The sequence below is a fragment of the Apus apus genome, chromosome 5, assembly GCF_020740795.1.
Source record: "Apus apus isolate bApuApu2 chromosome 5, bApuApu2.pri.cur, whole genome shotgun sequence".
Classification (NCBI taxonomy): Eukaryota; Metazoa; Chordata; class Aves; order Apodiformes; family Apodidae; genus Apus; species Apus apus.
In genome coordinates, this window is record NC_067286.1 from 36,768,796 (window position 1) to 36,784,156 (window position 15,361).

At 47.4% G+C, this 15,361-nt stretch overlaps 1 protein-coding gene across 1 annotated transcript; it reads left to right on the forward strand.

Moving 5' to 3' along the window:
* The first annotated feature begins 12,757 nt into the window (after positions 1-12,757).
* Positions 12,758-14,689, forward strand: FOXG1 (forkhead box G1). Its single transcript, XM_051621432.1, has one exon. The coding sequence runs from the start codon at positions 12,915-12,917 to the stop codon at positions 14,286-14,288; it is 1,374 nt and encodes a 457-aa protein (XP_051477392.1). The 5' UTR covers positions 12,758-12,914; the 3' UTR covers positions 14,289-14,689.
* The last annotated feature ends 672 nt before the right edge of the window (positions 14,690-15,361 follow it).

A 15,361-nucleotide genomic window follows, 5' to 3' on the forward strand; every position in this document is an offset into this window, starting at 1 on the left:
GCCGCTGAGCACTTCACCTGATGCACAAATAACCCTCAAAGTTTCCCGCAGTGACTATTGTGCTTTGCTAAGTTTGACTGAACGTACCAGTAACTATTTTTCTTTGATTCTTTTTAGCCTCCACAGCTTCAATGAGAAAGCCTTTTCTTGTGGCTGCCATTGCAGCCCCTATTCATGAGGGAGGGCGGGAGACGGACGTCAGAATCCTGAACTTTTCCAGGGAGGGCAGGAAGGAGAAACGAAGGGAAAGTGTTGTCGCTTCTGGAAGCCCCTCACAGTTCAGGAGAAGACTGTCCCTGCTCTCCTCAAGGCAAGGAACGAGATTGTAATAATAGAATACAAACATGTGTTTTGTTTGCCATTAAGTCGATAGACCAGACAAGGTCTGCCCGGGGGAAAAGATGACTTGAGCTGTTAATGAGAGCTGACACTAAGATTTAAATAGTAAGGGCTCGTTTCGCCAGCGGTATCTCAACAGTATTGCTGTTTTTTCTTCTTCACAGCTCCAGGAGGTGCCCATCGTAGGCTCGGGCAGCGTGCAGGGGGAGTGCCGGCCCATGGGGACACCTCGGAGGGGGAAGACGGAAGGGACTGCCACTCTGTTTTCATGGAAGTCTCTGGCAAGGGAAAGACGAAAGCGTTTAATTTATTTTACTTTTTTTTTTTCTCTCTCTCTCAGTGCCCCGTGTGCTTAAACACGCAAAAACGACACCTCGAAGAAAGAGCACGCGTTTCGTAACGATACCAACCACTGCGCCGAAAACTTTGGGTCGTTTGGGAACGGGGGAGGAAACAATGGTGCCTGATCCTTAGAAAATCAAGTGGAAACCGCTTGCTGTGGGGCCGGGGAGGGGGAGAGGAGGTGTACTCCCAGCCCCCGGTCAGCCCCGGTAGCGCCGCTCCCTCCCCGGGCTGCCCGTCCCCGCCACCCCGCGGGCTCCGGCGCTGCCGCCGCGCGGCCGCTAGATGTCGCCGGCGCCGTTCTCATCGAGCCCCTTCCCTGCGGGGAGGCTCCGCCGCCGCTGCCCCGCGCGCCCGGCCCGTGCACGGCCGCGCGGCACCGCTCGGCCCCGCTCGGCCCGGCCCGGCCCGGCCGCAGGGCACTCTCGCCCCTCCGCTGGGCACAGTGTCCCAGTGGGGATCCTCGGGGGTCCTAGAGGTGTCAAGGCTTTCTGTGGCCCCGGCAGGGGCTTCCTCGGCTGGTGACACCAGGGCGGGGGACTGGCAGGTGAGGGACTTTTGTGGTGCGAATGACACAGAAAAAATGGTCTCTGCCGAAGACACACGGGAGGTGTCGTGCTGGAAACCTCGGTAGCGCGTCCCCGCAGGAGTGTGAGGAGTTTGTGAGACGTTCTATTTGGAAAGGGTAGGGGAACCCAGGAGCACTGCGGGGTGCTCATCTCCGAGGGCATCAGGGTCCCATCAGCAACGGGCGGACACCCCGAGGTTCCCCTGCCCGGGGCCTGAGGCCCGCCTGCGGCAGAGGCGAGGCACGAAATCGGCGACCGGCCTTGGGAAAGGCTCCAGAGATGAGCATTTCTGTTGTGTCAAGTGGCCGCATTAGCAGTCCGAACACGTAGGAAAAGGCTGACATCCGCGGTTGTGTACGAGGCACCAGAGAAATGACAGACCTCCTGGTTCGGAGGGGTGCCCACGCCGCGGGTCCCGGCGGGGAGGCTGCGGCTGCGGGAGCGGCTGGTCCCGGGGAAGGAAACCTCCTCTCCTGAGTTTTCCTCAAGTTTAAAGGCGGGGATACGACACGGTCTGTCGATTTGGGAAGTTCACCGTTTGTGCCCAGAAGAGAGAAGACAGAGGGAGACCTTTAGTATAAACTTTGAACCTGATTCCAATGAAAGCACAAATGACAAATAGTTTCCAGACTTTTGTCCACACTTTTCAAATTAAGACATAAATTGGGGGTGCACCCCGGTCATTTTTCTCAGCCTTTGTGTCAAGGCAGTTCTGCTTTTGACTCCTCACTGCATAGTTTTATCTGCCTGGTCAGGGGAGGTGTTTGGGAGTCGGCTGTGAAGGCGCAGTCGGACTGCGCGGCACTCTCCCCGCACGGAAGTGCGGACCCGCACGGGTCAGTGTAGTGTCCACCCCTTTAGGAGTGCACATACACACAACAGGGGCAGAAATTTGGAGACTTATTAAGAGAGCAAGATAAATAAGAAATAGAGATAGAAACAGAAAAATCGTTTCGGTATTAAAACCGGAAAGAAAAAATAATAATAAAAATAAGAACCCTGCAGAAAGAGGAGTCCTGAAAGTTTCCTCTAGCTCTCCTCGTATTCTCTGTAGTTTGAACTGGGATGTCGGAATCGCTTCGAGGAGGGCATATGCCATCACCACGGTTCTGTATTTGTATGATCAAAATATTAAGGAGCACTCTTCCTCCTTCGATGAGTTTCCCAGCAAGGGCTCAGAAAGAAGCAACCCGGCTAAATGGCACCTTGAAGGACCAAGTCATGAGGCAAAGGATGTATGGTAAAAAGAGATGAGAGTATGCTTGGCATAGCTGATATTTAGTGACATTATTCAAAAGGGAGTAAGTTAAAGAAATGTTATTCCATGACACAATTGTTGAACAAACTGTCTTCAATCAAGTTGTTTTGTTTTCAGGACTCTTTTACAAGCATCTTCCACGGTAGGTTTGAAGAGAGAGATCTCAGGGGCTGTTCTGTATTTTCAGGGACGACCAAGTCAACTCTGAGAGAAAAGAGTGGCTTTAGAAGGAGAAAAAGTGTTTCTTCTTCGAGTTCGATTTGTTTTTTTAAAGCCTCGTATCTCAGAGAAAAGGCCTCTTGTAACAGATCCCTAGATCGTGTCAAATTATAACAAACTGAATCAAAAGAAGCAATTACGAAGCAAATCTTGTGATCGGTGTTGTGGGTAAAATCGGAGCCGGGTTTATAGAGGAATATTAACTCTGATTTTTTTTTTTTTTTAAATCAACAGTGATTAGATTTCTGTTAAGTCTAAAGACCTTTTCCTGTAGATGGCGTCCTTTAGGTACTGAGTAACCAATAATAATACAGTCGTACTCAGGAGACTTTATTAAGCCTTGGATAGTAAAATTTAATTATTTTTTTTTTGGTCGTATATTCATTGAAAGTGAAAAAAAAAACTTGACTTCTCGTAAGCAAAAGTGTGTTTCTCCTTCACGTGTATGCAAATAAAAACTGTTTAATAAATAAGTTGCTTCTGAACATTTTGTTGTCAAAGTGTTAAATGTCCCCGTCATTTTTGTTCAAACACTAACATGATTACAGCCAATTATATATTCACCAGTGTTTTTTATTTTAGAGTAATTGTACTTGTCATTAATAAAACAGAGACTTAATGGATCGCTACTGTTCTGAATTTTAAAGCAATTTGCTGTAATTTGATTGAATGATACAACGTCTCCTCTACTTTTTTTATTTCTATATTTTGAAATCCTATTTTCTTGGAAATTGCAGTTCTATTCCTGTTTTATTGTTCCTGAAGTAACGAAACCTTCTGTAACATTTATAAATAGAGCCTCATCCCTTTAGAAATGTGGAAAATCATAATTTCAGACCCAACAGACTGAATGCTTTAGACTTAAAATCCCGGAGTCCGGAGGAGCGCCTCAACCAGAACACTTGGCTCAACGCTGTGTCCTCCTTTGAGACCAGAAGCAGAGCATAAGCGGAGAAAACAAAGCTGGGCTGTGCATAGGGAGGTTTGATCACTTTGTTTGGTGCGCTTCGTGGGGTTCAAACATAGAAACAGGTCAAGACAAGCAGTGTGGTTGCTATTATTTACCACAGGAGAATAGGTAAAGACACGGAAAAAATATAATGCCAATTACATTCCTCCAAGCAATTACAGCGATTATCCGTATATTATCCGTATGTTCTTTTAGGTGGCGATTATAAATGACAAGCCCGGGAGTGACTTGGCTATCTGTAAGCACTGGGAATAGAGACGCAGAATGATACAGAAGTATATGGATATATCGCACACGCATAGAAAATACTGCTCTGTGTTATTATACTTCTCCTCGGCTTGTTTCGCTGAGGATGAGCTCTCAGAGGGTTGGGTTTTTTTGTTGTTGTTTTCCAAAGCCGAAAGCATGCCTTTAATTTAGCAATTGTATCAACCATCAACACGATGAGATACGATCTGCCTTGTCGCCAAACACAAATCAAAAAATTATACAAAGTCTTTCACAAGATAATTTCATATGACAAAACATGTGCCCACCACAACAGATAAAGTTAAATCATCATTTGCAAACCGTGCGTTTGCGTGAAAAGGTATCTCTTAGGTACATTTAGCACAAAGACGAATGTTTTTTGTTTGGGTTGTTTTATAGCTTTGTTTTGTTTTGTTTTGTTTTTTTCCGGGATTCTTTGTACTACTATCCGTAAAAATAAGGGAAAGGACTGGAATCCAGGAGGATCACTGTGAGAGTCTTTCAGGGAAACCCTAGCGGGACACGATTCCGACACTCAAGTGAGAAAATGTCTTGCTTTTGTGGATTCACTATTTAATATAACCACAAAAATTAGTTAGTGGTCTCCATGGAAGGGGGGGGGGGAGGGAGGGGGGGGGAGAAACCACGAAAAAAACCCAAACTACTCCTAGAACGACATCGTTTTATTAATTTCTACTTGTATAAGGACCTGTGAGACTTCTCTTGTGTAATGCCCTCCTCTGCTAGTATTCTGCTTAAAGGCAAATTGAAATATTTATTTGTTGGAGTTTCCCGAGCTACGGCATTATTTCATTAAGGTGGAGTTTGTAGCTCCGTTATAATAAACACTGTGTTCTAAAAACTCCCTAGGAAACATAACTTGTGTGTGTGTGTGTGTGCAAGCCTATGCTAGCGCCCCATTGTAAAGATGGAGAGAAAACACACAAAGGAGATGCACTCCGGTGAACTGTTTCTTTCAACGCCTTTCCGCATTTTCAGTGCACGGAAAGTCTGTCTGCAGTCACTTCTCTTTCCTGGTCAAATTATTATCGAGACAACACTACAAACCCCAGGCTTTAGCAAGGCACCGTCCGCGCTCGGTGGGAGGGACACAAATGGGATTTAACTTGTTGCCAGTCATTTTTGTGTGTTTGTTTGTTTGTGCTAGTGCTTTAAAAGCGAAACAAATTCCAGAAACAAAGCGGGAGGGGGGTGTGGGCTGGGGAGGGAGGGAGGAGGAAAACAAGCTCTGTATAAAAGACATATCATATTAAAATAATACATGAACACACCCACTGGTATCAAGGGTACGATACCAGCCCTTCCCCAAGAAACTTATAAATAAGTGCTAGCGGTTGTAATCATCCAACAAGCCCCTTACCATCACTCCCCCCACCTTCCGCTAAAGAAAGCATGAAAGAAACAAAACATGGAGATCACCCTGCCTGATGTAAGAAGTGTTCAGAACAACCTACATAAAGACCCAGCTCCTGCGACACCTACTCATGCGAGGAGACCAAGGAGCGAACAAAGTCTGCTTCCCGGGCAGCCTCCCTGGAGCTAGAGCAAGCCCCATTATCCCGACACCCGCAAGTGCGGGTCCCGCCGCTACCGTGTGGTGGCTGGAATGAGCACCGGCACCTCCTCCTCCCTCCTGAGCCTCAGGCACGGAGAAAGCTAAAATCAGCTTTGCTCCGAAGGTCGCCAAACGCCTTCTCCTTAGAGGAGTGTATGGTTGTTTATGGCTTTTGTACTACCCGGGGCATTTTGCTATGGTTACAAGGGGGCCCTGGAGCGGGGGGGGGCGCTGAATAGAGGGGGATGTTGCGCTTTTGTAGGCCCAAAAAACTGGACCCGCGGTTCATCTAGCTCAGCCCGAGGTTCCGCTAAGCCGAGGGTGCGGTGGACGTGCAGTGCGGGGAGAGGCTGCGGCGGGGCGGAGCGGCGGCCAGCGGGCAGCGGAGGGCGCGGACAGGTAGGATGAAGGAGCACCCTCGGCACCGGCACGCCCGGCTGCCTTCCGCAGAGCGCGGAGGTGAAGCAGCACCGGGAGAGAGACTGTATCTGTATCTGTCCCTGTGCTGGGGGAGGGGGAGAAAGCCTAGGCGGGGGGGTGGAGGGGAGGGAGGTGGGGGTAGGGAGGATGCTGCATCTCTTCTCTCGAGTTACCGAAAAACTGCAAAACCAGATGCATGTGTCATTTGCAGAAGATTAGGCTTATAAGAGGCTAAAGAGCTTTAGAACAACACTATGAAAATATTCCACCAACAGTTTCTTAGGAGTCAGAGAGGAGTTTGAAGTCTCTTCAATCACTATTTGTTTGGGGTTTATCCTGCAGGTCTTTATCTTCCCTGTATTTTATTTCCCGAATCTCTAATTCAATCCGGTAACTCCTGCAAAGGTGGTGCTGGCCAAGAATGTTTCAACAGTAAACACAGAAGACAATAAAAATATGTAAATAAGCTTCGAGGACAGTACAAGGTTTTAAGCTTGCCTGGTTTTCCCTCTGCATTTTTTTATCGTCGTCTGCATAAACCTGTGGATAATTCTTAAAGGATATTTTTAATTTTCCTTCTGATTCCTGAATTAGGGAGAGCTTTTGTTACACAAGGACACGTATTACCTAAGCAAGTGTGACGACTCTCTTCTGTACTCTGGCATATGAAATAATAGCGACATTTGGGATCTAAAAAACCTCGCGTCTTCACTTTAAACTTGGCAGCTAGTGTAAAAATATTCTGGTTCGAAAATTTTAGCTGTGGCAGTTGAAACACACCAAATCTAGTAGATGCTCTAGTCTCTAGACAGGCTTTCTGTGGCTAGTATTCTGCAGCTACAGGAATAAATAAATAAAATAATCAGCTTTTAATTAAGGCGGTTTAATTCAGACCTCTCCACCTAGCGTAGCCGCCTTGGGAAACGTATACTCCAATGATTACTAGTATCTCTTTCTGTCACTATTCTATCTTGTCTTACGCTTACGACATCAGTAAAGCTCTCTGGCCCCTACAGCCATTGTTTCCCATTTCCACGTTCTCCGCCCAACCTCTGCCTGTCCAAGAAACTTCCTAAAGTTCAACAGGAAGGGAAGTCTTTGCACCTAGTCAGTTAATGTCATTGTAACGCTCCCTCATCCCTAGCCACGCAGGCTTCTCAAAGGTATACAGTGTCCCGCTGGCTTTTCTTTATGGTACAGTGCAGCTTCTCAAAAGATCATCTGATGGAGAAATTTAGCTCTTCTTGAAACATTAAAGCAACTGAGCAATTAGTTCTGAATGGTGATGGGGGAAGGGAAGACTAAAGAGCTTAAAGGAGGTGGGAGAGGAGATACAACGCAACTAGCCCGAAAACAACAGGGGTGGGAATGCATGGGAGGGGGACTTAAAAAATGTTTGTATTTAAAGGGTGCTTGCAAGGTCTTCGGCACAATATGTGCTGCTCTCCTTAAAGGGGCACTGAGTGCCAATAACCATTAGTCATCCAGCAGAGACTTTTCATTACGGATCTATCTTTAGGGGGAGTTCCCCGAAGTCTCGGAAGGGAACACAGTTGCGGATTTCAAACGCGGTCCAGTTCCAGTCACACAATATCTGCTTACCTGCTGCAATAGAAAGGAGAGAGACTTACCAGAGTTTCCGGAGATGGCGGATAGCCCAAAGGTCCCTGCAGTGCTCTTTTCCTCTGCGGAATAGTATCTTGCATCCGAGGCGGTTCCCAGCCTATATTTGATGTTAACATTTATGCTATCTCAAACACGAGGCTCTCCCATAGACATTTTTTCCAGGGTTTTCAAGCAAATTTCTCGGTGCCACAATGTTATGATGGAAGGATGCTAAAATGACAGGCCTCGTAGACGCTTGTCTTAATCATCGGCTTCTTAATTTAGTTTTAGTGCTGTGGTTTTCTGTGTGTGCGTGTGTGTGTCTGCGCGTGTGTGCGCACAAGAGAAGCCTCTGACAACCTGCAGCTTCCTAATGACTGACGAGGCAGGGCTGCTGCAGCAAAGTAACACTTCCCTGGTGTGAAGACCTCTTACTGGGAAGTTTAGTTCACTACTGTTCTCGCAATCCTAATCATATAACCTGTAACCAAAAGCCATGGAAGAAGGATACAGCATACTAAATAGACCAACTTCTAATCACCAAACCTTAGCACCACTACCAGCTGTTGAGGATTAACCGGAAATTGGCTATAGACGGACACTTAAACTTAAATCTACAAATGCGGAGAGAAGAGTGGACCGTTGAATACTTCTTCCTCTCTCTCTTTGCCTCCATTCATCCATCCACCTTCAGTCCCATTCACTCCTCTTCAAAATGTTTGACTACTTCTTTCTCTTTGTTAGCGCACCGCTCAGTCTTCACTCGCCATGCCTTAGCAGCAGGGTATCAGTGTCTGCTGAGCAGCCGTTACCTTAATTGCCCAGGTAACCTGGAATAAATAAGGCAAGCTTAGAGTCGAAGGGGAATAGAATTATATCTGTGTACATCCAGGCATTTACTGTATCGAACGTGATATTACTGATAGTTAAACCAAAGTGTCCCGACTCGTTTCATGGAAGCATGCTGCCATCGAAGCGTGGTTATTAAATACCCTTTCTTCATGGCTGAAAAAACCCTCATTCATTTCTTAAGCTGTCAGTACATTTTAGCAGCTTAACCCCTTGAAAGAGCCTGAGAGTACAGAGCCGCTATACCCGTGTGAAGGGGGACTGAAAGCTGGAGTCGGGGGGTGGCAGGGAGTACGCTATATTCAGAGAGCCTACAGTGGAGAGGATCTGTTTTTCCTTTAAATAAATAAAAAATTCATAATAATAATTTTTAAAAAATGCGAGGGAGAAGAGTGTGCCGTCGGAACACTACCCCTCCGAGTTCTGTACCCAAGAGCTGTGCGGAGATGGCTGTTGAATGGCTCTTCAGCCAGGACGTTTCAGCCCGCTATTCACCCCGTCCTGACCCCAGAGTTGGGCACCCTCAGCCTATCCCCGCCACTCAGTGCGGCTGGTCAGCACCGCAGATGGTGAAGGTGAGGGAGCACCCAAGCTCTGCAGAGAGCAGGTTCCCTGTGCACCCTCAGCCCTCTTTCGCAGGGTCGGGGCCGTGAGCCGGCCTTCCTCGCTCAAGCTTCTTCTCCAGGCACCCCACAAAAAACTTCCCTCATGCAATGCCACCATCCACAAAGCTACCTCTGAACTGAACGGGAGTCTTGGCCAAGCCAGAACTCACAGAATAATTGGCGTTGGAACAGGAGTCCCGCATTTCCAAAGAAAATGTCTCCAATATTAAAACCGGAGAATTTTCTGCACAGAAAATAAATAAATAAATAAATAAATAAATAAATAGAAGAACTCTAGAGTTAAAGTCCAGCGTTTATAATAATAATTGACGTGGCTTCTCTTACATATCCTTTTCTGTCCTGTAAACAATGAATTAATCTCCATGGGCTTATAAAAAGATGTGTTACTTATTGGACGCAACAGTTCCTTTTTTTGGTAGAACTGTATATCCACGGCACTAAAAAAAAATAATAATATAAATCCTAAATTTGTGCACAGAGCTTCATTCTGTACCCGTGACAAATGACTGAATGCTAAATCTAGATCATCAAAAGTTTTAAAAGCATGTTTCTTTCGGTGCTAGCCCTTTGCTCAGAAGTGCAAGAAGATAAAACTTTTTTTTTTTTTTTTCCTTCCCTGCTACCCGATCCCAATGCAAAGTAAACTCAGCTTTGACCTAAGAAACACCTCAATGCATTAAAATTTAAACAGGCAATGTCAGTGTTACATTAAACGAGAACTCCTCCAGTTCGCTGCAGAGCTGGGATTTGAATAAAACGTTCAATGTTAACAAACAATACACACGTTTGGCACTTTGTGTATTAAATGGATCAAAGAGATTTGATAAGGCACAATACACCATTTGTACAGACCTGATTGAGTTAATATAATATCAGCAAATTTTACAGCGAAATGAATCTGTTTCTTTTCTTTGTGTTTAAAACCAGCACAGATTACAAATTTTAATGATCTGAAAATGTTTGGTATACAAAATCATGCTTATTTCAGTATTAGCAAAAACACAAGAAATTTTTCAACACAAACACCCAGCTGTGTCTATTTTAAAAGCAGTTCAATGACAGCTTGCACTTATGAGCATGCAATCAGCTAATTTCGCTTTTTTTTTTTTTTTTTCCCTTCTGTGTTAATCAACACTTTCCTTCCTGCATATCAGAGTACAAATAGTATAGTTAACTCCACATCAGTAAATGTTTATGTAACCTGTCCTTTCTCAAGAATCCGGTTACACCGAATCATTACATGCTAGACCGAGTAGGAAAATGCGCTGGGCCCAGCCACCCTAATGGGATCCTAGTGCACCATAATGACACGTATTAGTTAATGATCATCATAATCATAATAATGTGCAGGAATCTTACCTTTCTTCTTACCCTTTGCCATGATAAAGTCATATCCTTCACATCGCACTCTTCCTCGAGATTCCCCATACATGAACTTCAGTGTTGAGCAATGAAATAATTACCAATTAACATTATATTAAAAAAAAAAAAAAACAACAAAACACCACATTTCTTAAAAAAAATAATTTTAAAGCCATGTTGATAATTTACTTCTTCTTCTATTTTTTTTTTTTTCCCAGTAGCAACCTGTTATGAAATTGGATAAATAAACACAATTGTGGTAAGGTCATTTGAGGTTAATCCAATGCACAGAGTTCATGCCAATTGCAATTGTTTATTATCGGTCCATTGTAATTGTTTTCGTTATTTACTCTCTCTCACACTCTCTCTCTCCCTCACACACATACACATATATAAACCGCACATCTACAGACAAACACATTCTGCACTGAGCTGTAACCTGAATTTCACGGGGATACATTGTTTTACCCGGGCATGAGCTGCACGTATGATTTCTACACAGCATTTTTTCCTGCAGCGCAAACGTAAACTTTAGGTAGCTCAGCGCGGCGCTGTGCGTTGCCTTTGCCTACAGCTTCGGCTCGAATGCAGTCAGCACACTCTCTGTCCCTTACATGTCCCCTTCTACTTCCCGAGCAAGAAAGCTCCGCGATTTATTTCGCTTTGTTTCAATCTTGATTTCCCCCCGCCCCGATGCTAACAGTAAGAAACGATGTGTTGTGGAGGATTAGTGTTCAGTTCTTGGTCCCAGGAGGCTGCAGCCGTAAGCCCGAGTCCCTACGACCGCACGGGTGCACAGAACAGCAGGCGGAGAGCGGCGGTACCAAACCCTTTCATCTGCCCCGGGAGCACCGCAGCCGCCACCCCGGCCCGCTCCCCTCCCCCAGCAAGACTAAGCCCCGCGGAACCGAAACACGGTGGCCAGACACGGCGGGTGGGGGGCGACAAGAAACGGCAATATATATTTCATGGGTTCTTGGTATTATTATTTATTTTTTACACCTGACGCGCGGCCTGCGCCTTGCTGGCTGAAACCACCCGGCAGCGCAAAGGAGGAGACGGAAGGACCCGGGCGCCCCCCGCCTGCTCCGGCGGCCCCGCGGGGGAAGCAGCGGGTGAGCGGGAGCTGCGCGGGGCTGGGGAGGGAGCGGCGGGCAGGAGCTCCAAGTGCGGCTCGGACGTCGGCCTGGCGCCGCGCAGGGCCGCAGCAGACAAGGAGGGCGAGCGGAGAGAAGGAGAGAGGCTCGCTCGTTTCCGTGCCTTCCAACTCACATTCCAGAGCGTGGCGAACAGGGACCGAGCCAGCCGAAGGAGATCATCTTCCCCGGCCAGCCGCGGCCTCCGTCCCGCCCGTGCCCGTGCGGCCGGCGGCCCCCCTCCCTGCCGTCTGCGTCCCCTCCAGCTATTTTTTTTTCTGTCTCCTGGTAAAATAAAAAATATAAATAACCGACACCGAGGCCTAGAAAAAATAAACTCGCCGAGTGACTTCGGCGAAATCCGCAAAGTAGTACCTCGCCGCCGCTACGGAGCGGCTTCCTCACCCACCCGGCCTCCCACCCCGCCTCCTTCGCCGACAGAGGAGGGGGCAAAGAGAGACCGGGCAACTTTAGTCCACCGGAGAAATTACTAAGTAGGAAAACCGGACGGCCCCGCAGCCGTGGGTCGGGCGCTGTTTGTTTGGAGTCAGGGGGTTTGTGCTTGGAGAGACGCTCGAGGGGGAGGTGAAGGCTTAGGGGGGGGGGGGGGGGGCTCGCGCAAACCGCCGCGGTGATGCGCCCCTGCGCCCGTATCCCTGCGCCGCGGGAGCTGCGGCGGCGGGGGGCGGGCCGGCGGCGGCGGGCGCGGGAGGGGCGGGGCGGGGCGGCGGCCGCCATTGGGCGGCGGGCGGGCAGACGCGCGCGCACGCCGCCGGCCCTGATTGGGCGGCCGGTGGGAAAGGTTAAACCAAAAAATTTTTTACAGCCCGGGTGCGTGTCTGCAGCTCTGAAATTAATTGCGGCCAGGGCGGTCTGTATAGCCCGTCTCCGCTCGCTCCTCGCCGACCCGCGGCTGCGGCTGCTCCTTCCTCCCCCCTGCTCTGCCTTGCCGGGGGAACCAGGCACCATGAAGTAGATTTTTTTTTTTTTTGTGTATGTGTTTGTGTGTTTTGGGTTTTTTTGGTTTTTTGTTTTGTTTTGTTTTTTTCTTTTGGTTTGGTGGCGGTTTTTTGTTTTGTTTTGTTTTCAGAGGGGTTTTTTCTCCTTTTTTTTTTTCTCCTTTTTTTTTTTTTTTTTTTTTTTTTCCCCTCCGCTCTGACTCGGTTTGATTTTCTCTGATTGGTGATTATTATTACTATTATTTTTTTCCCTCCCCGGCGGTTCCTGTCCTTGCTACATGACTTGCCAGCGCTTGAGACTGCGGTCCAACTGCGCTGCCGCCGCTGCCGCCTCCGGTGGTGCTGCTGCCTCCGCCTCGGCCGCCGCCGCCTCCGCCGCCGCCCCGCGCGCTGCTCCCTCGGCCGCTGCAACTTTCCCCCTCAGACTAGTGTGTGATGTTGGACATGGGAGATAGGAAGGAAGTGAAAATGCTGCCGAAATCCTCCTTTAGCATAAACAGCCTGGTGCCCGAAGCCGTCCAGAGCGACAACAACCACAGCAGCCACAGCCACCACAACAGCCACCACCCCCACCACCACCATCACCACCACCACCACCACCACCACCCGCCGCCGCAGCAGCCCCAGCGAGCCGCCGCGGCCGAGGAGGAGGACGAGGAGAAGGGCCAGCTCCTCCTGCCGCCCCCCGCCGCCGCCGCCTCCGGCGCTCTGGAGGTGGCCAAAGCGGACGTGCTGGCGGGCAAAGGCGACGCGGGCTCGGCGGCAGCGGCAGAGCTGGAGGAGAAAGAGAAGGCGGCGGAGGAGAAGAAGGGGGCGGCGGAGGGGGCCAAGGACGGTGAGAGCGGGAAGGAGGGGGAGAAAAAGAACGGGAAGTACGAGAAGCCGCCGTTCAGCTACAATGCGCTCATCATGATGGCCATCCGGCAGAGCCCCGAGAAACGCCTCACTCTCAACGGCATCTACGAGTTTATAATGAAGAACTTCCCCTACTACCGGGAGAACAAGCAGGGCTGGCAGAACTCCATCCGCCACAACCTCTCCCTCAATAAGTGCTTCGTCAAGGTGCCCCGCCACTACGACGACCCGGGCAAAGGGAACTACTGGATGCTGGACCCCTCCAGCGACGACGTCTTCATCGGTGGCACCACCGGCAAGCTCCGCCGGCGCTCCACCACCTCACGGGCCAAGCTGGCCTTCAAGAGGGGCGCCCGGCTCACCTCCACCGGACTGACATTCATGGATAGGGCAGGATCCTTGTACTGGCCTATGTCCCCCTTCCTCTCCCTGCACCACCCCCGGGCCAGCAGCACTTTGAGTTACAATGGAACCACCTCCGCCTACCCCAGCCACCCTATGCCCTACAGCTCAGTGTTGACTCAAAACTCCTTGGGAAACAACCACTCCTTTTCAACGTCTAATGGGTTAAGTGTTGATAGACTAGTCAATGGAGAGATACCTTATGCCACTCATCACCTCACAGCAGCAGCTCTGGCCGCCTCAGTGCCGTGTGGCTTGTCAGTTCCCTGCTCCGGCACCTATTCCCTAAATCCCTGCTCTGTAAACCTCCTAGCAGGACAGACGAGTTACTTTTTCCCCCATGTTCCTCACCCTTCAATGACTTCTCAAAGCAGCACTTCAATGACGGCCAGGGCAGCCTCCTCCTCCACGTCGCCACAGGCGCCCTCCACTCTCCCCTGTGAGTCTTTAAGACCTTCTTTGCCAAGTTTTACAACGGGACTTTCCGGTGGACTTTCTGATTATTTCACACATCAAAATCAGGGGTCTTCTTCAAACCCTTTAATACATTAACATCCATGGGATCAGACTGTAAGTGAACATTTTACACACATTTGCATTGTAAATGATAATTAAAAGAAAAAAAAAAAAAAGCAAAACAAAAAAGTCCAGGTATTTTTTATTAAGTCCCCCATTTTCTGTACGTTTGTTCAGTCTTTAGGGTTGTTTATTATTCGACCAAGATGAGGAATGTCAGCAAGGTGCAACGTGGGGAGATTACATTGTAGACTATGAAGTTTGGAAGACAAAATTATAGTAGAATGTGTATCTAAATAGTGACTGCTTTTGCAATTTTTTTATTAAAATACGATAAGTCTATCACTAAAAGCCGCCAGATTCTCCATGTTTGCAGTATTATAAGTTATCATGGATATGTCTGTGGGTGCAGACCTTGAAAGAAAAAAAAAAAAGCAAACCACTAAAATTATGAAAACTATAAAAACCTTAAAACGTAATTTGTATTTAAGCAGAATTAATGCTGAAAGGTGCCCAAGAAGTACATTTTGGCAATTTATGATTTTATCCTTTTCTTTACTGAACTGTTTTTTTTTTTTTTTTAATTATTATTCCTTCTTTTTTGTTGCTGTTGTTGTTTTGGGGTTTTGTTTTTGTTTCTTTGTTTACTTTTAGACCAAAGATTGGGTTTTAGAAAATGCACTCAGTGTACGGAGTAATTTAAAAAAAAAAAACATTATTTCAGTTTGCAGCACTGCCCGTTCAAATTAATCAGAAGGGGACAAAATTAATGATTGCCTTCAGTTTGTGTTGTGTATATTTTGATGTATGTGGTCACTAACAGGTCACCTTTATTATTTTTTTTTTTTTCTAAATGTAGTGAAGTGTTAATACCTATTGTACTTATAGGTAAACCTTGCAAATATGTAACCTGTGTTGCGCAAATGCCGCATAAATTTGAGTGATTGTTAATGTCGTCTTAAAATTTCTTGATTGTGATACTGTGGTCATATGCCCGTGTTTGTCACTTACAAAAATGTTTACTATGAACACACAGAAATAAAAAAAAATAGGCTAAATTCATATATACTTGATAGTTTTTTTGTCTCTTTTATTAACTAAAATTAATA